Below are 23,335 nucleotides of genomic sequence, written 5' to 3' on the forward strand. Positions count from 1 at the left end.
ATCCACTAGACCAAGACTTGTGAGGATGTAGCAATGGACCTGTGACTGGTCTCATTAAGCTCGGGTCAGCATTCCTCCTCCAGGGTTCAGTGGATTTAAGCAGTGGCTAGCTGACCGATACAGAATATCCTGGGTTCAATCCCTAAACTGTATTGCATTAGCTAATTTCAATCAGGATGCAGAAACAGCACTACAACTAGACACAATGGAAGCCCCCCCACCGCCGGCCCTTCCAGTTAGGGATGGGGGAGCGGAATCCAGGGTTAGTACTCCTGATTGTTATCCAGTTGTCCATGCTGGAAGTATACATTTGGGAACCTTGGATGAGAACTCAATCATCAAGGGTCACACATGAAAACTGGCCATTTGGGAAAGAAACCCAAGGGCGATCGGTGCCCGTGGAACCATACAATGACAAGGAGGTGACTCCTTGAAGAAAGGAGAAAAGAAGGGAAAGTAAGAAATTTGGGAAGGAGGGGGGGGAAAAAGCTTTTACTGGGAACACATTCTATTTGGTGGATCTAGCAGAAATCCTTTTATGCAGACTCCAATAAAGAATTTTTCTTAGACTGTCAAAAGGAACATTTTTTTTTTAAATGAACAGCGTGAACAGTGAACCTTTGGCAGCTTGATTTTAAACTTGCAAATCATAATATCGCAGAAATGTGACAGTTGTGAACATTTATCGGAATATTTTAAGTTTTAACCCCCATTATGCGAGCTCCACCTTGATTGCAAAGCCTATGCTTTTAAAAAAGAATCTGTTGAGGTTCCTAATTTGCTATTGCGCAGGACTATTTAACCTCTTACCTGTTTCCTCCTCATGTTAATTGTTAATATAATTCATGGAAAGCCAACAATATTCACCAATGACTAAGATGCTTCTCAGGTCACAGCAGTCAGTGAAACCACCAAACATGACATTACAAACAGCCAAAGGTTCAACAATGCAAACAAAAATCAAATTTTCATTATGTGAAATATAATAACATTTCAGACCGGGAAACATATAACCAAACCTTTCAATATGGTTTCGATTCATTCTTCACCCATTTCAGAACAGAGAATTACAAAGCTAAAACAAAAAAAAATCAAAGATGTTCACCAATAAAGTGGAAAATACTGTGCAGTTTCATAGCATTTTGATGGAATTGGAATTACTCAATGTTCAGCGCTAGGGCTGAAATGAAGAAAGATCTTTAAACTTGAGGTTTTATCACAGCCAGTGAAGTGTCTATAAATAAAAAGAAAAAACTGAAAATGCTTGAAATCTGAAGTGAAGTGTGTATTCCAGCAAAGTGCTGAACCTTTGTTACAGCTAAATTCAACACAATTTTGGACTCCTACTCAGACACCCTTATGGAAGCAGACAAGTATCGTGTCCAAAACTGATCTGAGTCACACAATGGCACAACTTTGTTCCATGTGAATGATTCTATAGTGTGTGGCGCCACCTGGTGGAACCTCAGAACACAAAAGCTACCAGCTCAGTCAATAAGGTTTTCAAACCTTTGAAAATAGTAGAAGATATAGTATAGCTATGTATCCATTGATCCAACCATCCAAAGCATCAGTCAGTCAAGGGTAATCTTAGTTCACATCCAATCAGATAGAGACAGGTTTTCTCAAACTCCCCAAAATTATTGAACAATGCACAGGTTTAGAAATCTCCAGGTACTGTATGTACCACAGAAATACATGTTAACGATTATAATTTAGTCTGCTTTCACATACAGTAGTGTAGTGTGTTACAATGCAGTACAACTGAGTGATGGTACTTGGTGTTTGTGCTTGGTATTCCACACATGGCAAGTTCCCAATCAGTACAGAATGTCAAGGAGACCAAGTACTTCCCCCACCGAAAATCCATCAGGCAGGTGACTGTGGCACAACCCCATCCAATTCCCCGAAGATGGTAAAAGGCCAGCATTGCCGGAGGTCTGGGAGGTGGTTTTCTACCCACACTCTCAAATGGGGGACAAGTGCCAGGGGCAAGTGAGGCCTAAATAGAGGTGAGCGAAGATTTTTTTTCTCAATATGTTGAGTTTGTGAACACGGCTTCGTGTGAGACGAAGTCCTTTCCCACTCATCTCTGCAATTATGCCAACAAAGCCTGCTAACAGCTTGAGCTTCCAATATCAACGCAGCATGACGAAATCATTTATCTTGATATAAATGTGTTCAACAAAGCTCAACCTGCTTTTCTTTAAATGAACACACATCCTGGATTGCACTCAATTTGCATCTTAGTATTTCCGAATAAGGAAAGCCTCATTTATGCTTTTTCCTTCAGATTTCACATCTATAATGTCACTCTCACCAACCTCCCAAGTTCCATCTTACACAAACTCCAAACTTGCCCAAAATTCTGCTGCCCAAATGCTGTTCCATTTTAAGTCCTCCTTGCCCATCTTTGCCAAGGTCTATTGACTCCTTGTCCTGTAATGCATCAAACTCATAAATCCCTCCATGGCCTTGCCTTATTCTACCTCTGCAAACTCCTCCAGCTCCATATCACAGCCAGTGCTCTTTGGTCCTCCAGCTCTGGCCTCCTAGGCATTCTTTCCTTCATCACATGGTGGCAGAGTTTCCCATGGCTTTTAAAATGCTCCTTAAAAAACATGCTTTTGGTCATCTCTTCTACTACTGTTTAATCTACATTTCACCTCTCCAAAGCGCCTTGGGCAATTCCATTGAAAGATAATTACGGGGTCAGATGTTTAGTGGGAAGGGGGTTGAGGAAGCAGGAGGTGGGTCTGGAGGACAAAATGAGCTTGGGGGAGAAACTAGGAGAGAAACAGGGGTTTTGGGCCAGGTTAGGGGAGTAGAAAGTTTGACTCCCTCGTTCATATCAAAACTACAAAAGCTGCTCCAACTACACACCATTCTGCATCAATCCAAAAAAATAAAATGGAATGATTACCAGTTATGAGGTCCTTCTACTTCAGAATATTTTCCCTTTTATGCAGAAAGTTCCAAAGCAGAGTTAATTATTTTATGAAATACTCTGCTTAGGATTGCAAGAGACTTTGAGAATTTACAAACTGCCTGTTGCCACTCCAGCACAATATCTTCAAGTCTTTGTGTGTTTTCAGGAAGCAAGTCAAATTTGAGAGACATCTGTCCTTGTTACAGTTCTCTCTGGCAACATTTGCCAAAAGGGGAATAAATTGCACAGTACTGTAACGTTCATCAATACACAAATAGGTCATACTTTCCCACTTTCAATCATTGGTGTAGTGGCACACAGAAATTAAGACAATTTCTGTAATGCACCACCCACCAGAAAGGGCAGCGTGTAAGATAATTGCAAGTATCTTTGTCAAAGGCCTAGAAAGATGACTGTCAGGACTCTAAGATAAGAATCTTGGCATAAGCTCACACCCTAGTCTGGACAGGCCAGAACTATCTGGATTCAGACATCTCAAAGGTGGTGAGCAATTAGCATTATAAGATACAAAGAGATCTGTAGTGCTGTGATTTTGTACAAATTTGCAGTGCATCTATGGGTACTGGCTCTGCTCTGCTTTTGAACGAACATTACCCGGCAGGCTTCCGAGTAGTGGATCTTATGCAGAGGCACTTTAAACGAACAGAACAGGACCAGCTAAATGTATTTTCGTAATAAATGTTTTGGTCTAGGGTGAAGGGACTAAAATAAGAGCCCTTTTCAATGCTAACATATTGAATCGACACCATTATTTTCTTTCCCCCGTTAGCTCAGTCATGACCCTCTCTAGATTCTTTAGCAGAACAAAATGTCGCCTGGCCAAATCCACCATATACCTCCTGACCACAGGCCCCTATCTGAATCTTGCATCCTTGTTAGGATTAGACATTGAATATTATTACTGCTCCTCATACCTCCACGCACCTTTGATGCCTGGACTGACACAGCAATGCAAATACCAAGCAAACGCAACCCCACTCCTTCCCATCTACTTAAACAGTTTTAATAACCAGCACAATCGCGACCCTTGACAGTCCCCCTACGCCCAAAAGTAGCTGAACCACAGGAAGCAGGACTTTGTTCCATAGCCCCCACCCCCACCACAAGAAATATTCTGAAATAGGGAACAAAAGGCAAAGTCCAACTCACCAGAACACCTCCCCACCTAGGTGAACTTCCAGGGTTTAAAGGAGAAACTTTTCAATAGAATCTCCAGGCATGAAGAAGATATCACCCCCCCCCCCACCAATAGAAAATCTTAGCCAATTTTGGGGGGGGGGGGGGGGGGGGGCGGGGGAAGTTCGGCTCACCACACCCTCCGCACAAGTTCAGGCAAAGAACGGTGAAAATCACCTCAGGATCAGGCCAACGATGTTCTGCTGTAGCGCCACATGTCCTGGGGACAATCATTGCCACCATCGGTGCTCTCAAACATCAGAGAGAGAAGGGGAGAAATTAAAAAATGAGGGTCAATGAAAGAGACATGGCGGTAGGGAAGAAATAAAGGGAGGAATTAGGCCAGAGAGAGAGATTGGGGGAACACGAGATTGTCGAGCAGAGGGAGAGAATCTAGGAACAGAATGGGCATTAGGTGGACAGAAAGAGTATTAGAGGAACATTTGAAACAATAAACTTTCCTGTCTTTACTCGCACACGTCAATGGATGTCTGAGACTGGAACTTGGACATTTGTACGGGTTTCTCAATATGGAACATAGAAGTATTTCAAGTCTTTGAATGGGCCACAATTGGAGTATTGCATGCAATTCTGGGCACGCCATTATAAGAAGATACTAGAACCATGGAAAGGGTACAGTTAAGATTCACTAGGACAATACCAGGAATGAGGGGTTATATCTTAAGAAATGTTCAAGAAATTATTTTATTCTTACTGAAAAAGAGACATTAAAGAAGCCTCTAATAGAAGTTTCCAAAATTCTGAGACAGTAAACAGTGAAAGATCGTTTCCAATGGTCGGTGAACTGGTAACAAGAGACAGAGGCTGAGGTTTATTAGAAGAATGAAGTTTGAAGAATTTTTTCTTTCACAGGGGTTATTGGAACATAAAATACTTTACTACAGCTGGCTACTAAAGTAGAGACTATCCTTTAAAAAGCGATTGGATAAGGATATGGAGAAAGGGCACAGAAATGTATTTGGATAGGTTCAGTTGAAGAACTAGCATCTGCAAAGGCACAGTGGGCTGAATGGCCACCTCCTATGTTGTAACTTCTATGAGTAGAATTGTGCAGCTATTTCATCATTCTCCAACAGATCTGGAACATGGTGATAAAGTTATGAACTATATTAATCATCTCTGCCAAATATTATCCAGTACCGTATAATACTATACAGCAATAAGAGTTGTTTTACACAATTGAAAACTTGTCCCAGTAGGACAAAGGATTGCAAAACCCTGTCTGAGAAACCTATAAAGCTACCACATCACAGCATTTCTCTTCTGTTAAGTCAAGGACATATATCTTCTAAATCAATACCAAAATTAACAATGAACTGAAAGGAAATTGGAGACCCGGACACAAAGCCAATTGAGGGACCTTGCAAAATCACAGGGACAAATTAAAGTGCTTGGATTCATGAACGTAGGTACATGTACATTTCAAATCTCAAATGCAATGAAGACTTATATTCATTCTTAGTGGCTAATTTTTGGTGTGGAAGATTACTTGCACATTTTGTTTTAGGAACCTCAGCACTGGGCAGCCTGGCTTTGACAGTTTCCTGAACTGAATAACAAAGCCTCTTCTATATAGTCCTGAGGCAGACTGACAGAATTTGCAACCAGCCACGTCATAATTCGGTGGGAAGAATAATATGTGACCAGCAGTTACAGGCAAGAGGTCCTCACAACTGATATAAATTTTAATGCCAGTGCTTGGCATGATTCAATATCTGTTTTGTGCAATTGAGAATACCACCTCAAAAACGTACTAAAATCAAGAGAGAAAGAACTATCAGGAAGGGACATTAACGTGCTTTTTATATAGCACAAGAGAAGCTCAACATGGCTTCCAACTAAACAAAGCTGTGAGGAACTGGGTGACAGGACATTATTTTTTCACCTGAAGAACTTTGGTTCAAATCCAACCCAAACTGATGGGATGAAAGTCTCCTATTTGTTGGCTGTAAATTTCCTTTGAACATTCTCAACCCAATTCCTAGCAACTGTGGTCCACACAAAGATCACAAGGACAGCTGGCAGATGGAATGGGAAAAATCTCTGTTGTAACAATGGGTGCAGTTCTTAGATTGGGTTGGGATAGAGTGGAAGTAGTTTCATTTTATGAGGCTCCATCCTTTCTTGTACCTGATGGAGACGCTGATAATGAATTACAAAGAGTGAAGAACTCCATTCCTCAGTACTAAGTCCTTCATCTCCTGAGCACAAAAAAAATAGTTCTGCTAATTTTACACTTGGCGTGGCTATCTTATCAATATAACATGGAGAGGGTGACCAAGAACATGCATGAAGGCTCCATTACTTCTTCAGCAGCTTATCTGGCAAGTAAACGATCCAAACATTTCAGATATTTAATTCGAGATAGCTACACACACACACACACACACACACACACACACACAATCAAAGCGAAGTATTCTAGAGACTGTTTAAACTTACGGAGATCTGTAGCCACTGACCATGTATCACTTACAAAAGTGCCTCAACACTTCCACCATGTATTAAGCAAACCATAACTGGAATATGTAAGTATATACTTGATACACCTCCAACCCAATTAAAAACTAAAAATTATTAGAATGATCTCACAACAAACACCCACCTCTCTTCCTTTATATGTGACCAAAGCAGCAAGTGGCTTGGCATAGAATCTACTGTAGGAGAATCCCAGACAGCCATACATACTATTAGCTGTTAGCTTCAGAGCCTTTTGTCTGATGTCATACTGTAACAGAAAACAAAGTCACATGTCATTAGACAAAAATGTTGAATACTGATAGAGTCTTAACTTCATTCAAGTGGATAATCTCCAGGTGTCAATATGGAGAAAGTCCCTTCTACACTGACTGGAGTTGCAAAGCAACTGGCAGTATCAGAATACTAACCAGAGAAAGCCATGGTATCACTGTAAATGCCATAAGAAATTGTGATAATCAAACAAATTACCAGCCTATTAGTATTGCCTAATTCAGCACTGGTTTCAAACTAAAGATATTCTAAATTTCTCACTCACAGACATCTCCAAGAGTGACAAGTGATGTTATAAATATTAAAATGTTTCAGCGTTTTTTCCCCAAAGACAAATCATCTCAAAATGCTGCTGTGAAGTGATAAATCAGTAATATACCCATAACTGTCACATTACTAAGGCAGTAATCGTGCTAACGTTTTTCAGTATCATTACAATCCCAACCATGATACAGTTCAGCTTTTACAGTCTGCCCAAGTTGCCAGTCAAATGATAAATGAGAACAGCCGCTTCTGCCTCAGTGAAGCTCGGGATTTACTGAGGAGGTGTCCTTGTTGAAAATTACTAGAGGGAGGAGAAAAAAAATAAGGGAGGCCGAAATTTGAAAATGTTGATATCCCTTGCAAATATCAGGCAAGTTGGAGACTTTAGCTAGTTGAGATCTCCACTTCTTACCCCACCCCCACACAAAGAGACGAGAGAAGTGGCCACTAAATGCATGAAGGTTTTAAGGAAGTAAAAAGCCCTTAAGTGCCGAAACCATTGTGGGTAAAACCTTGCTACCTATTGTTACCTACAATTTATATTTAAAATGGTGCAATTTTGTGCATTTTAAGGCAGCAAAAAAAAACCTGCTTTTATATGGTACGTTTTAGATGGAAAAATAAAATGTTACAAGTCACCAAGTTCTCCTCCTGCCCCCCAAAAAAATTTCAGACAAACCTAAAGGTATGAAAAAAAAATCAAATCATTGTAAATAACAATGCATTTCTATATAAAATTCCGGTCCCTTCACTCAGCTTGCATCTGAGAATCATCAGTTCATGCTTCAGTTTTTTTTTGTGCATCAACTTTTTAAAAAAAAGTAATGTCAAGGATCAAGACCAGGCATCATCCAGCAAATAAAATGCAACAGGCACAGCTTAAGCCCCCCAACCAGTCTGGTAACACTTCCCCAGGGCTCGTGCAGTAAGTTATTACTATCCAGGCAGTGTTTTCATTGAACCATACAGCAAAAGAGGCGGCCATTCAGCCCATCATGCCTGCTCTTTGAAAGAGCTATCCAATTAGTCCCTGCTCTTTCCCCATTGCTCCTGCAATTTTTTCCTTAATTTGACCTTAACTGTAGGTGGTTTAAGCTTTCCACGTCATTGGCCAGGCTTAAAACGGTACACACAGTTGGTGATGCTGCATTGCTGCTAAAACGCTGAACTGGGCAATGGCAATGGCCCATCTTGCATTGTAGCAGCTCTGACGTCTCTTTGCCATTGAGGCACATTCTCTTCAATCAAGATTCCACTGCATTCTCGGGGGGGGGGGGGGGGGGGGGAAAGCTAGTTACGTTAAGGAAATGTTACCCCAGGCCTTAAAAAGGTGAACTTTGAGGTGAACTTTGACCTGCTTTAGTTTGGAAACCACAATATGTTCAGCTTAGTGATGCAGAACTGTTTTAGTCAAATTGTAATGATTGCTTCTTATAGAATGTTCCATAAAGCAAAATAAAATTTAGAGGTCAATGCATGGCAAAGGCCACAATTTTTCTAAGAACTATTAACTTGATGTCCTCAGTGACAAAGACACCACATTATTTGTCCAGCCAAAATCAGAAAGACATAACTTTTCTCTGTACAGCAGTACGATTCCTCAGTACAGCTTGTGCACGCTGCAGAACTTCCAAGGTGTGAAACATTAAGCTGAACACTTAAAAAAACAACCTACAGAGAGCTATGCTGCTACAATCAAGTAACAGTCACCCTCTTTTGGAAAAACTACCTGCAAAGAGAGATCTGGGTTTAAGTCTGGTTGCTTCATCAGCTGTTTGACTTGACGTCGCCTCTCCACCAATTTCCGGATTTCCTTGGGCAGAACACCCATCTCCTGATCTGGGTCTGGTATTTCAGGAATTTCTTCTTGTTCATCACCCTTGGAAAAAGTACAGAGAATAGAAACTGAAGTAACATTTTCACAGTACAGCATATACACAGGTTAAGAAAGTTTCAGTTGTTATACTTGCTGCGGAGAGTTAAACTCTCAACTATGCTGAAAAGAAAAATTCCCTTCTACCTCAAGTAACAAGACAAACTACTCCAACTAATCTCTTAGTGAAGAGATTTTTCAACAGAATTTCTTCAGTTGCCAAAGTATTCATCAAAATCAATGCAGTAATCACCGACATCAGTAAAATTAAAAATCCCTAAAATACCCAACATACAGTAACAAATCTGTTGTTTATAGTGATGTGCAATTGAAACCAAATATAAAGATCAAAAATATTGAATGGAATCAAAGTGTAAACAGATAACCAGTTAGAGATATACTCACTCTTTTCTATATTAACGCCCCAGCTATAAAAACTGTGAAAATCTCAACACACATTCACCTCCTTCAACATTCAAATCAGGTTTCAGCACATTAGAACTTATTCTTGTCCCAATGGGGATTATGTTTGCCTATGACAGGCGGACGATGGTGGGAAATAAGAGACGAGTTAACCAGGATGTCACAACTTCAAGCAGCCCAGTAAAGAGCAGCATAAGTAGAGACTTGAAAGAAGTCAAAAAGCAAAAAAAGACTACTGATGCTGGAAATCATAAACAAAAAAAAAACAGAAAATGCTGGAAACATTCAGGAGGTCTGGCAGCATTTGTGGAGCAGGCAGGTTGAAAAGTCACATCATCAATTAAATAAGGATGTTGTGGTGGGGCCTAAAGAAATTAGAGTGTAATTCTTCTAAATAGAAATGATCTCTCTCCAGTCAAACTTAAGTACATCAGAAGGGCATGTGCATGTAGCAAAACAAGAATCTGAAACTGGGAATCTCCCAAGAAAGGACTTCCAAATCACATTAGCTTTGACATCAAAAAAAAACTACACAGCCATTCTGGGATATATGACCATTCTGAGAAAAAAAGCAATATCATAATTTGCTTGAGAATCTAGGTAGAGAGGAATAGTTTGTACTTGGAAGTTCATTTTTTTTCTAAAATTGAGGGGCTCGGGTGAACTGTCCAAATCCACAGGACACCGATGTTTAACTGGGTAAATCGAGCAGTAAATGCCAAGTTTGTGTTTTGAGATAGGTAGACTGAGTAAGCAGCTCTTAGACAAGACAACTTTACTCAGTACTAGCATCTTGGTTCCTAATATTTCTTCTTCCTCTCTCATTTGCAGGAAAATAAATTCTCTGTCAGAACAAAACATTGTAAAAACATCACAACTATTTTGGTAAGTGCCACTGTCTCACTGTTAAAATTTTAATTAATTGGTAACTATGAATGGGTGCCAATTGTAACAGGAATTACCTTCCAGATACTTCAGCTAACTTTCTATTCAGACAACTGCAATATTCACAATAAGCAAGCCATCTGGAAGATGTTCTTACCTCCAGATTCTTTTGAGAATTTGCAGTTCTCTCCACAGTAGTGAAACAAATATTGAATTCCTGAATGATTGAAGGATACAAGCTATTGAAGTCAAGCAGCAATATGAATTTGTCATAGAAACCTGAATGGAAAGAGGAGATCAATGGTTATAAGCATCCAACTGTTACAGGAAGACCACATTCAAATCAACCACCTTGAAATGAGGTTAAGGAACAAATTATGCAGTAGAGATTGGGCAACTTATATTTTGTTAGCTATGTGTTAGAGGTAGCTGGTTTATTTTATTGAGGAATCTAAGTCAAGGGGCAAGGTTGAAAGCCTATAGTTTGTGCCTCAATCAGGGAAGGTCCCAGGTTTAATCCGTCATTTAAGTCAAGTTAGCCAATCTCAATATTGGTGGCGATGGGGGCATTACAACTGGCCAAGACGGGTTTCTGTTCATTGTTGAAGTGTATTTGGATGAAAGTTCAGTGAAGCCAGATATGGGCTCAAGTGTAATGGTTCCCCAATGCAAAATCCAACACTACATGCCCAGCCTTACATACGAAGAATATGCCATTTCAGCAAGATACCACAAGGCTTTTGTTGCTCATGAACTACAACGCAGTATGAAACAGTGCTTTTTGAAAAGGAGGGTCAAGGAGGAAAAAAAAAATCAGATATAGGAAAAAAAAGGATGTGGGAAAGAGACAAAAGTGTGGCATGAATTCCATGTTGTTTATAATTCTTAAACTTACCAACTTTGGGTTCCAAGACCAAACCACCAGTATATGCTGCTTTTTTTCGTCCTTTCTTTATTTTGCCTACACTTCCACCTCCTCCATCAACGTGTTCTTCATCATCATCTACCTGAAACGGCCAAAAGTCAAGTCATGAAAAACAGGAGATGTTTCCATGCAGCAGCTCAACAGTTAAAAGCAGAAGCAGGTGCCCTACCTGTCTGATGTGGATAATACATGCAAGCTAATCAAGCCACAAAATATATCTTTCATCTAAAACATATGAGCAAGAATCCAGGCAAGATTCCAAAAAGAAAATAATCTGAAATACTCAGTAATATGCTGGAGAAGCACAGGTTGTAATCTGGCTTATTTTAGATTCTGAAAATGCCACCTGATAGTACAACATTCAGAAGAAATTACAGGAAAAGAAAATAGCTTTATAATTTAAGTACAAAATATTCACAAATGTAACCAATTGCTTTAAGACTGAAACATTTATATTCAAAAAAATCTCTCCCCACACAAAAAAAAAATCTACTTTAACCAGTTAGACAACTGTATTTTCATAAGTGACTTATTTGAGTTTTTCTTGGAAAAAAAAGTCAGTTTAGGAAAATTATGCCATAACAGAATAACCAATTTTTATAAAAAGAATGTAAAACCCAAATAACCTAGCACTACAAATTATGAAAGAGCCAGTTTGTAGACAAGAAGGATCAAAATCAAAAATGGAAGAGAAATCAAATGAGGTAAGAAAATCAGGCTTGGGGCTCATAAAGTGGACATTTTTCTAAGTCCTATAAAAAAAGGTTTCAAATCATTGAAAGCTCATCAGATCGCTAATTTTACAATTCCACAGAGTTATTTACACAGCCCTCTCAACTGTCTCATTGCATCCAGAATTTTACTGCAGCATTATGACACCCAATTGCCTTCAATTGAGCGAGCTGTCAATTGAAAATGGATTTCTTCTGCCAGATTTCAGTATGCAAATAATGTGTCATTGGAAGTACACTACAGCAGTACAATAACTTTCAAAGTCAATGCATAGCACCCAGCCACCCTACAATATAAATAGGATTTCTAGTTATTTCCTCATAAATCATTTCATTCTATGTTAAGCACTGAACAATCACTAGATTGTGCTCAGCAAGAACGGTCACATCTAATTATGTACTTACACTCAGCAAACGAATACAGTGGTATGCGGTGCCACCAAAACAGAACAAGTTCTCTTGGCCACATTGGAACAAAACAATCAAGATAAAACAATACATAACAACTGCAGGAAACAAGGTATAGCATTAAAGTGTTGTGGTACTCACAGCCTCTTGTACATGTTTCTTGAAAGAAGGTTTGTCAGGTACAATGTAGTTTTTATCATGGAAAGCATGCAGCAGCAAATATTCATTTCTCTCAGAACGGCCACCCATCAACGTTCGCGACTATGAGATAAATCAATTTTAAAATGATATAATCTGTCAATAATAAGTCTTGTATATAGCATGCATTTCCTGCCAATGTTACACTCGCTTCCTGAACACTTTGTTGGTAACATCCCAATAATTAGAAAACAGTGTATCCTCTGACTATTCACGAATAATGCTACGGTTGAGTTATTAGTAATATTAAAAGGTCTTACTGAAAGCACGTATTTCCTGTGTAACACTTACTTCCCATCACACTTTGGTAACACCCCTATTTTTATAAACTAGCATCTCCCCCAACCCCTATAAGCAATGCCATGGGAGATCTACTAGTATATACACACAATATCTATTAGATGATCTCCAGTGTTGCTCCCAGTGAGTCCTCCCACCCCATGATTTTTGCCTCTTTCTTATTCTGACACCCTGTATGTACGTGGACACTCGGTGAGAACAGAATTAGGCTTAGTTTTGATGCCCTCTACAGTCAAATAGCAGATCACATGAAAAATGGTCACTTTGTACCAAACAGCTTACAGCACTGGTCGAACGTTATCCCAGCAAGCTTTAACCCCTTCAACAGTGCAGGGGAAAACAACTGGAACAGTAAAAAGACTCCGTGTACCAAAAAATCTGCATGTCTGCATGATGGAGGATACTGTTTTTTTTATTCGTTCATGGGATGTGGGTGTCGCTGGCAAGGCCAGCATTTATTGCCCATCCCTAATGGCCCTTGAGAAGGTGGTGGTGAGCCGCCTTCTTGAACTGCTGCAGTCTGTGCGGTGAAGGTTCTCCCACAGTGCTGTTAGGTAGGGTGTTTCAGGATTTTGACCCAGCAACACACATTTTACAGGTATGATTTTTAGTGGACTTGATCTAGCCCCATAGATTTGCAAAATATGCAGATCAGCTTACACTATAAAATGGTGGTTTACTGAAGCTGAAAAATATGCCCAAAAGCAATTTGCAAAAAAAAAGTAAAAGCCATATTGATGGCATATTTTCAGCTTTTATTTCTTAACATCTGCACACTTTCAAGTGTGGTCTCATTATTTAACTTGTAACAATTAAAAGCCAATATTTAAAACTTAAGAAGAAAAAAATTCCAATACTCACTCTAAATTAGATTTACGACGGTGGGGGGGGGCGTTGGGGAGAGGGAGGAGTTAGGGACAATTTGAACATAAAAATAACTCCTGAAAATTCCTACATTACCATGACATTTCCAGCAATGCTGGTAATTTGCAGAGCTAAAGGAAGAACATTCAGTTCACACATGATCTGCAGGATGAATTTCGCATCCATCCACGTGTTCTCAAGCAGGTGCATCAGACGAGGAGAGTCACTAGTGGACCAAAACAAAAATGTTAATAACGTCACACTATACAGAAGCAAAGACATACAACACTGGCGACTGAATCAGTGTCCTGCAGGTACTCAGATATACAAAAAAATATATTTTGCTAACCTGTGCAGTTAGTGTACAGCATTTAGGGTTTAACAAAAACCTGCTTATTTAACACAAGGGGGTGAATTTTGCTGAAAATAACGGTGAGGCCAACAGGGAATCTGGTACAACAACTTCCAGCGAGCGCACAAGCACAGTCAAATGCAGAAAGTCCGGAAGTTGCTCCGCTCCTCCGTAAGCTTCGTGGGGACTGCATCTCGCCGGCTGACTCACCGTTAAAATGAATGCAACAGCATGAAGTTCCTGCACTCCCCTGATGCATACCAAGTAATCTCACCAAAAAAAGGTATGTCAAGTTTTTTTTTTAAATGCCAACAAACTTTTAATGGCGTGGTATGTCTTAATGACTGCCAAACCACCCCTCTGGCAATGAAAATTAACTTTTACAAGTGTGGCGTCTCATTCCTTCTGATTTTAATTGTTGTTGGACATTCAAGAAAAAGTCATTTTTATTTCTGTCTCTTAATTCAATATTTCTTATCCTCTCTTTCATTTTCTGCAACTGATTTGATATTGAATTCACTATTCTAATGTACATTTCCTGGTTCTGACACTGTGCTGCTTATTTACATGCTTCAATCCGATTGGTTAAGGGGATACACAGTTGCTTGCCCTACTCACACAGGTCCCAGCTGCCCGGGAGAGGGAACCACGCTGGATTGATGACTCAGAGGAACTTGCCGTGCACAAGTCCATGAAACGTCTATGGGCAAGTCTAAGTCTAACAAACAGCGGGCACCGTTCATTCACTGCTCAGAGCAAAATCCAGCCCAATGTATTTACAGCTTCTCCTCAAATGTAACTGCTGATTAAAAATACAAAATATGATATTTGACTGCTTCTCTGCAATTAAGCTAAAAACCAGCCACGATAAAAATTGGGGATGTGCAAGAGGCCAGAATTGGAGGAGCACAGGGATCTCGGAGGTGATAGAACGGAAAATGGAAAAAAAAAGTTGAACTAATAGGTACTTCTGGTATCCAGGATTAATAGCTCGGTGACCGAGCAATAGGTTGCTGTTTGAGAAGGTACCTGCTTGAGATCACGGTCCTTGTGATCAACGATCCCCAGGGCTTTGGAGACACAGGCTCCACTCACTTCCGATAACTGAAGAAAACATCTTTCTATAATTGCTGTTGAGGTGTTATTTTAAAAAGTTGGGTTTAGAGACGAAGCAAACCCAGAGGCAGTAGTAGAGGCGGGTACAATTTTGTCTTTTAAAAAGCATTTGGACAGTTACATGGGTAAGATGGGTATTGAGGGATATGGGCCAAGTGCAGGAAATTGGGACTAGCTTAGTGATATAAACTGGGCGACATGGACATGTTGGGCCGAAGGGCCGGTTTCCATGTTGTAACTTCTATGATTCTATGATGATTCTATGATAAAACGTATCAAGCTTCAAAACTACATTTGTAAATAATATCCCCCGGTAAATATTCCATTCCCGTATGTTGTCAGGAAGCAATTAAGCTCCGGCTGTCATACTGCCAAGGGTTGTTGTTTTGGGAGCATTGTTCCCATCAGGTTGGGCTTGACCAGTTGTGTTTTCTGCAAAATGCTATTCCACCATCAGTTATCTTTGATGATACTTTCCTGGTAAATCAGCTTTCCCCATCTCGATGAGGAATGTAGGTACTGGGAACTGGAGTAGTTTACATTTCAGGTACCCAATGTCAACGTAAGGTACTCCAGGTCAGGTCACAACATGGTTAAATGTAGAATGAAGCTTCTTCTCTGCCCCATCTACACCTGTATGATGCTTTTCGATTTACAACAGCAGTCTTCTGGCCTCCCTGAGTGAGATTACCAATTTAGTGCTATAAACTATGTCCACTAGGAATTGGTTTGAAGCTCATTTCCCATAGGAATCCAAATAGGAGAGACCCCAGCAGATTCAGGGATTTTTCATCCCACGAATCTGAGATAAGTTTTAAATCCTGGTCCCACAACTGAAAGGCCAGAGCCTAACCCAGTGCAACACTAAGCCCCCTTCACTTCTGCCCTGGGCTCAATTATGTTGGGTCTCCTCGAATTAAAAACTACCTCTTTAAAACTTCGAATTAAAAAAAAGCTGTGCAAACTCTAAACGTCGCTCACCTATAAAGGTTGCGAATGTTTTCAGCTGGAACAGTCACCCTCTCTGTTTTGAGGACCTGGTGAACCAGTTGAGTTAAACTGTAGCTCTTGCATCGGATCAGCTCTTTGGCAGAAATTTCAACATCACAAATCAGCCTGCCGCAAGCTGCATTCTTTTCTGCAAATCCACCGCGACCCTTTAATAAGAAAACAACTGCAAGTTGAATTATTGAGAGGAATATCAGCTCCACAAAGGAAGAAGCTGCGATGTCAAGAACCATTTTAAATGTAAGCTAACATCTTTTTGCTGCGTTACATCAGCAGCAGCAGGGCCACTGGGCTGGAGGAGATAAATCCGAGTGTAAGCAACAGATAAATTAAAAGGAAGTGTTAAGTACAGAACAAGAGTACTTTCAGCATACTATACTCTCCCATTCTAGATATTATATATTTTTTTAAATAAACTACCCAGAGGATGATACCCATGGTTTTGACCTGGACAATAGACAGGAGTGTTGCCACTGTACTGAATTTGCCAGGTCATATACCGATTTAACAGATTTTCTCCAGAGCTACTTGCTGATGGGCCTAATTGCAAATAGTGCAGGAACAGCTCCCCTGCAGTTAGAGGAAACCCAAACTGTCAGTCGTCTGCTTGGGGAGATGAAGGGGTTAAAATGATCTCAGGTAGTTTTTTTTTGTATAAGCAAAGCGCTATATAAATGCAAGTTGTTAACGTAGTAAAACGTCCGAAGGTGCTTCACAGGAGCTTGATCAAACAAAATTTGGCACCGAGACACTAGGAGATATTAGGACAGGTGACCAAAAGCTTGGTCAGAGTGGTAGGTTTTAAGGAGCATCTAAAAGGAGGAGGGAGGGGTAGTGAGGTGGCGATTTAGGGAGGGAATTCCAGAGTTTAAGGCCTAGGCAGCTGAAGGCACGGCCACCAATGGTAGAGCAATTAAAATCAGGGATGCGCAGGAGGCCAGAATTGGAAAAGCGCAGCGATCTCTGAGGATTATAGGGCTGGAGGAGATTACACAGACAGGGAGGGGTGAGGCCACGGAGGGATTTGAAAACAAGGATGAGAATTTTAAAATCAAGGCGTTGACGTACCAGGAACTAATGTAGGTCAGCGAGCACAGGGGTGATGGGTGGACGGGACTAAGTGCAGGTTAGGATACGGGCAGCAGAGTTTTGGATGAGCTCAAGTTTATGGAGGGTTGAAGATGGGAGGTCAGCCAGGAGAGCATTGGAATAGTCAAGTTGAGAGGTAACAAAGGCATGGATGACGGTTTCAGCAGCAGATGAGCTGAAGCAGGAACGGAGACGGATGATGTTAAGGAGGTGGAAGTAGGAGGGCTTGGTGATGGAGCGGTTATGGGGTCAGAAGCTTATTTCCAGGTCAAGTAGGATGCCAAGGTTATGAACGGTCTGGTTCAGCCTCAGACAGTGGTCAGGGAGAGGGATGGAGTCAGTAGCTACGGAACAGAGTTTGTTGCGAGAACTGAAGACAATGGCTTTGGTCTTCCCAATATTTAGTTGGAAGAAATTTCTGCTCATCTAGTACTGGATGTTGGACAAGCAGCGTGAGAAATCAGAGGCAGTGGGGTCGAGAGAAGTGGCGATGAGATAGAGCTGGGTGTAGTCAGCGTACACGTAGAACCTGATGTCGTGTTTTTGGATGATGTCACCGAGGGGCATCATGTAGATGAGAAATAAGAGTGGGCCAAGGATAGATCCTTGGGGGACTCGAGAGGGAATGGTGCAATAGCGAGAAGAGAACCCATTGCAGGTGATTCCATGGCTACGACTGGATAGATAGGAATGGAACCAAGCGAGGGCAGTCCCACCCAACTGGACGACGGAGGAGAGGCGTTGAAGGAGATTTAAACCACAATAGTTAGATAGGGGACTACTTGGTATTAAAATACTCTCTACTACACTTCCCTTCACTGTAGATGCAGCTGAATAAGCAGAAGCACAGGCGGACTATTTCACTCAAACAGTAACTTGCTTCCCTTACACTGGAATCTAAATCATACAGTTAATTCCCCCAATATCAACAGGGTAAACAAACAAAAGATTCTTTCTAAAAGTCGGATTTATAAATGATAATATGCTAGTGCTTTGACACCTTTATTAAGCAGCAAATCTAAAAGTAATTACGATTACCAAACAATATTAAACTTATTTTTAACATCTATTGCTGTAACACCATACTAAGCCTTGCTGAACAATTCTTGCAAAATTAACTGTACTTATTCTCACACTTTAATATTAAGGGTGTCAATGTACAGACTACTAATTTTGTTTTTTTAAATGTAGGTATGATGACAAGTGTTTTCCCCCTCACTTTGCATCTGGGATAATACTTAGCATTCCTAGGTCACATTTTGTGTGGGTTTCCATTAGACTGGTAATAGCATTCCATTAGTTAGTCAGTTAGCATATATCAAATGCATAATGACACTGGGCTAAAAGCATTTTTACCAATATATGTGGCAATCTACTCCCATTACATGTGCACATTGCTGTTTCAACATAACTGTAACTTTATTTCTTTTATTATCGTTCCCTGGCAGTTCGTAGGTTTCTCATTCTGAAAAAGTCAGCAATGCCTTACCCCAAGTTTAGGCATTGCCGATCTCCTCAATCGACCAATCTTTGACCAGTGAGGAACTTTGCAGACATTAATTCTCTGTAGCAGAACGTCGAGATCAAATCCATAAATATCATGGCCCTGAAAGTAAGTGCATGCAGGCTTTAAATACATTGGACAATAAAGGACTGAGGATATGAGTTACCAGATCGATACAGCATAGCCTCTGAAATGCTTCTGAACCCAGACTGTGTGTCACAACCTTGGTACACGCTCTTACACATGCGTTATTCTTACATCAAACTTGTCTTTCTTTTTTTTGAATATATATATGCCCAGATTAAAACATCTTCGTTATCAAGATAAGCTCAGAGAGCTGGATCTCTACACTTTCGAGAAGCGTAGAATTAGGTGTGATTTGATCGAGGTTTATAAAATGATGACGGGGCTAGATTGTGTTTGTATGGACAGTTTGTTTCAACTAAATAGGTTAGGGAGAACCAGGGGTCACAATTTAAAGTTATGTAAAGGCCAGAACTAGTTTAGATGTTAGGAGGTGGTTCTTTTCCCAGAGAACAGTGGACCTGTGGAACAGGCTGCCAACTCGTGCGGTGATTCGCTGAGTTCTTTCAAGCGAGAGCTGGACCCATTTCTGGCTGGGGCAGAGATCACCTCGTACAAAAGTCAGTACTGTTTAACATTAATCAAGGCCAGAGTGGTCTCCTGGACTAGTTGCAACCGCCTAATGGCGTCGGAGAGGAATTTTCCAGGTTTTTTTCAGTTTTTTTTAAACCCCTAACTGGGCTGAGTTTTCATCTGGTTTTTCGCCTCTCCCAGGAATTACATGGCAGGTGGGTGAGGAGTGTATGTATTATGTGCAAAAGACATCACATTCGTGTGGGACAGCCTGGATGGACTAGTAGATCATCTCCTGTCCGTCATTTATCGCTTCCTCGTATAAAACAACTTATCCAAAGCGTGTTGGTCAGGCAAAAAAGATTAGCCAGGAGTGCCAGTCCCGATTATACTGTGTCCTGTGCAGAAAAGTACTCGAGAGAGTCTGGTGACAATAGGATTCAGTTCACCCTTAATGCCAGCCAAGATCAAAAGGCCTACTGAATATCACCATGGGCTCTCACTCATGAGGAGTGGCCACTTTGGGGAGGTGCAGGGATGGCAACTGCTGCCTGTGGAAACTAATGGAAGGAGTCTTACAACACCAGGTTATAGTCCAACAGCTTTATTTGGAATCACAAGCTTTCGGAGCTTTCCTCCTTCGTCACCCGCGAAAGCTTGTGATAAAGAACATAAGAACATAAGAAATTGGAGCAGGAGTAGGCCAATCGGCCCCTCGAGCCTGCTCCGCCATTCAATAAGATCATGGCTGATCTGATCCCAACCACAAATCTAAAGAACACAAGAAGGAGGAGCAGGACCCGGCCACACAGCCCCTGGGCCCTCTCCGCCACCCACAGGGCATTGACCGATCCGAACTCAGCTTCATGTCCAATTTCCTGCCCGCTCCCCATAACCCCTAATTCCCTTTACTTCTAGAAAACTGTCTATTTCTGTTTTAAATTTATCTAATGATATAGCTTCCACAGCTTCCTGGGGCAGCAAATTCCACAGACCTACCACCCTCTGAGTGAAGAAGTTTCTCCTCATCTCAGTTTTGAAAGAGCAGCCCCTTATTCTAAGATTATGCCCCCTAGTTCTAGTTTCACCCATCTTTGGGAACATCCTTACTGCATCCACCCGATCAAGCCCCTTCACAATCTTATATGTTTCAATAAGATCGCCTCTCATTCTTCTGAACTCCAATGAGTAGAGTCCCAATCTACTCAACCTCTCCTCATATGTCCGCCCCCTCATCCCCGGGATTAACCGAGTGAACCTTCTTTGTACTGCCTCGAGAGCAAGTATGTCTTTTCTTAAGTATGGAGACCAAAACTGTATGCAGTATTCCAGGTGCGGTCTCACCAATACCCTATATAACTGCAGCAATACCTCCCTGTTTTTATATTCTATCCCCCTAGCAATAAAAGCCAACATTCCGTTGGCTTTCTTGATCACCTGCTGCACCTGCATACCAACTTTTTGATTTTCTTGCACTAGGACCCCCAGATCCCTTTGTACTGCAGTACTTTCCAGTCTCTCGCCATTAAGAAAATAACTTGCTCTCTGATTTTTCCTGCCAAAGTGCATAACCTCACATTTTCCAATATTATATTGCATCTGCCAAATCTCCGCCCACTCACCCAGCCTGTCTATATCCCCTTGCAGGTTTTTTATGTCCTCCTCACTCTCTACTTTCCCTCCCATTGACGATCCGGATTCTTTCCCCTCAGTCTGGTTCAGCAAGAACTGATTCGAGTACACCGTAAAGTTCAAACAACTTTAATAGCAGATCTTAGTCTGTAGCTTCAATTCAGATTCCTGAGAGAATCCGAATGATTCTAACAGAATAAGGAGACAAAGACAAAGACAAAGACTCATACCTTTATACAAATCCATAGAGGTTGGAACATCATTAACACAAGAGTCAACACCAATCATAAGCCGGGCACAGGTTGCCATGCGGGGTTACATTATTTCCGGCCAATCATAGACAATCCATGTGCTGACCATGTTGCTGTTAGACATCAAAGGGGATACTTCCTCACCTTCCAACTTGGAATGTTCTTCCCTGTTCCTTCTGTTCCTTATCTCCCAACCTGGAATGTCTTTCAACTTTGGCTAAGCTCGTTACCTATATTGATCTGCCATAAACATGGAGACATTCAGACCAGTCCTTGACTCACATCAAAGACCCTACATTGATAAGACCATGCAAACCTGCTGACTACGCAAACATATGGCCCAGCAGGAGGCCAGGCCACCTGTACCAATCTCAGTTACTAACTAATTAACCCTTTCTAACCATTTTGCATTCTGCTTCTTTGCCACGTAGGCATTTTAATATTTTACCGAAAACTGACCACGTAGGGATTCTCACCATCTTTGTATCATCTGCAAATTTTGATACGTTGCACTCGGTCCCCTCCTCCAAATCGTTAATATAGATTGTAAAGAGTTGGGGACCCAGCACCGACCCCTGTGGAACACCACTAGTTACTGGTTGCAGTCCGAAAATGAACCATTTATCCCAACTCTCTGCTTCCTGTTCGATAACCAATCCTCCACCCATGCCAAAATATTACCCCCAATCCCGTGATTTTTTATCTTAAGTAATAATCTTTTATGTGGCACCTTGTCGAATGCCTTCTGGAAGCTGTTGGACTATAACCTGGTGTTGTAAGGCTCCTTACATTTGTCCACCCCAGTCCATCACCGGCATCTCCACATTGTGGAAACTAAGTCAGCACAGGCCAACACCTTCTGGAGAAAGGGGGACTGAAGGGGGATAAAAGAACCAGCATGAAAGTACAACTTCACTTGCAATGAAATTCATTTCATCTAATTTTATTGTAAATTATCTGAACTTGGTTCTTGTTTTTATACTCCAACAAGCTGTCAAACGGAGAAGTGTTTTCCTATCTTCTGCAAACAATATATTGCACATTTTTTAAAAAAATGTCAGGACACCATTGAACAGCATTTCCTAGTGATTTCACATATCCTATCATTCATAACATGCTCATATTATGCAACCAATGTATTAACTATATTAGATCTTTCAGTATGTTTCCCACATTACTCAGCACTAAGTCCCAATTTGGGTAGATTTTTTTGCCTATTTATGCTAAAATTTAAACCAACAAATAGGTCACCTTGTACTTGAATTCCTGTAATAATTTTGATGAATTACAAACACAATAAATAAGCAAAAGGAAAAACAAACACTACTGATTGACTGAGCTGTTTCAGAAACAGTCCATGTATAGACAAATATAGTTTGACATTAACATGAACTTTAAAAGACTCAGTCACAGGCAAGTCTAACTCAGTTAGTTTGGACTACATGCAGTTAGAGACAAGGATTCTGAAAAGGCAGATGTTCCAAAAATGGGATTTGATTTGTGCCATGTCAGTTGTAAATAGCTATGATAAAAGCCTCAACTTTTTTTAAAAATTAAATGTTCACTGTGGTGTCCACACTTCACATTAGAATTTACTTTAGTAGTTGTGAACTTTCATATTCATGACTTCTTGTGACAATCTTCAGCAATATTGCTTAAAATTTCTACTCACCACAAGAACATCAGGGTCAATCTTGTGAATCTTTGCCAGGAAAAAGCCTAAGAGAGTCCTTTCAGTAGCAGCAATCTCAACTTTGGCATTCTGAAATCAGAAGCATAAATCAGTTTGAGAGTTTTAATTAAAGCGCCTAATGCTGCATGTCTAGAATTTAAACAAACAAGTTAACTCACCCTCATCACCCTGACACTGGGTCATTACTAAACCTTCAGCCGAAATCAAGGAGGTTCACTCGGACGTAAAAGTGGACACTTGAAATTCATGCCGTCTAAGGTTTTCTGTTTATATTCTACCTTTTTTTTGATCAAGACAGTACACATCTCTAGTTTTCCTAAAAAA

The 23,335-nt window shown here is 40.7% G+C and overlaps 1 protein-coding gene across 3 annotated transcripts in view; it reads right to left on the reverse strand.

Annotated features, from left to right (window-relative positions):
* pola1 (polymerase (DNA directed), alpha 1) overlaps positions 1-23,335 on the reverse strand; it is a 212,063-nt gene that overhangs the window by 146,693 nt on the left and 42,035 nt on the right. For all 3 annotated transcript variants that reach the window (XM_067992806.1, XM_067992807.1, XM_067992808.1), the window contains exons 18-26: positions 22,991-23,080; positions 18,824-18,940; positions 16,219-16,394; positions 13,866-13,995; positions 12,549-12,668; positions 11,239-11,350; positions 10,501-10,622; positions 8,892-9,041; positions 6,753-6,875 (exon numbers count right to left, since the gene is read on the reverse strand). In XM_067992806.1, coding sequence (XP_067848907.1) covers positions 6,753-6,875; positions 8,892-9,041; positions 10,501-10,622; positions 11,239-11,350; positions 12,549-12,668; positions 13,866-13,995; positions 16,219-16,394; positions 18,824-18,940; positions 22,991-23,080 — 1,140 coding nt within the window. The remainder of the gene's footprint in view (positions 1-6,752; positions 6,876-8,891; positions 9,042-10,500; positions 10,623-11,238; positions 11,351-12,548; positions 12,669-13,865; positions 13,996-16,218; positions 16,395-18,823; positions 18,941-22,990; positions 23,081-23,335) is intronic.

The sequence above is a fragment of the Heptranchias perlo genome, chromosome 11 (assembly GCF_035084215.1).
Source record: "Heptranchias perlo isolate sHepPer1 chromosome 11, sHepPer1.hap1, whole genome shotgun sequence".
Lineage (NCBI taxonomy): Eukaryota > Metazoa > Chordata > Chondrichthyes > Hexanchiformes > Hexanchidae > Heptranchias > Heptranchias perlo.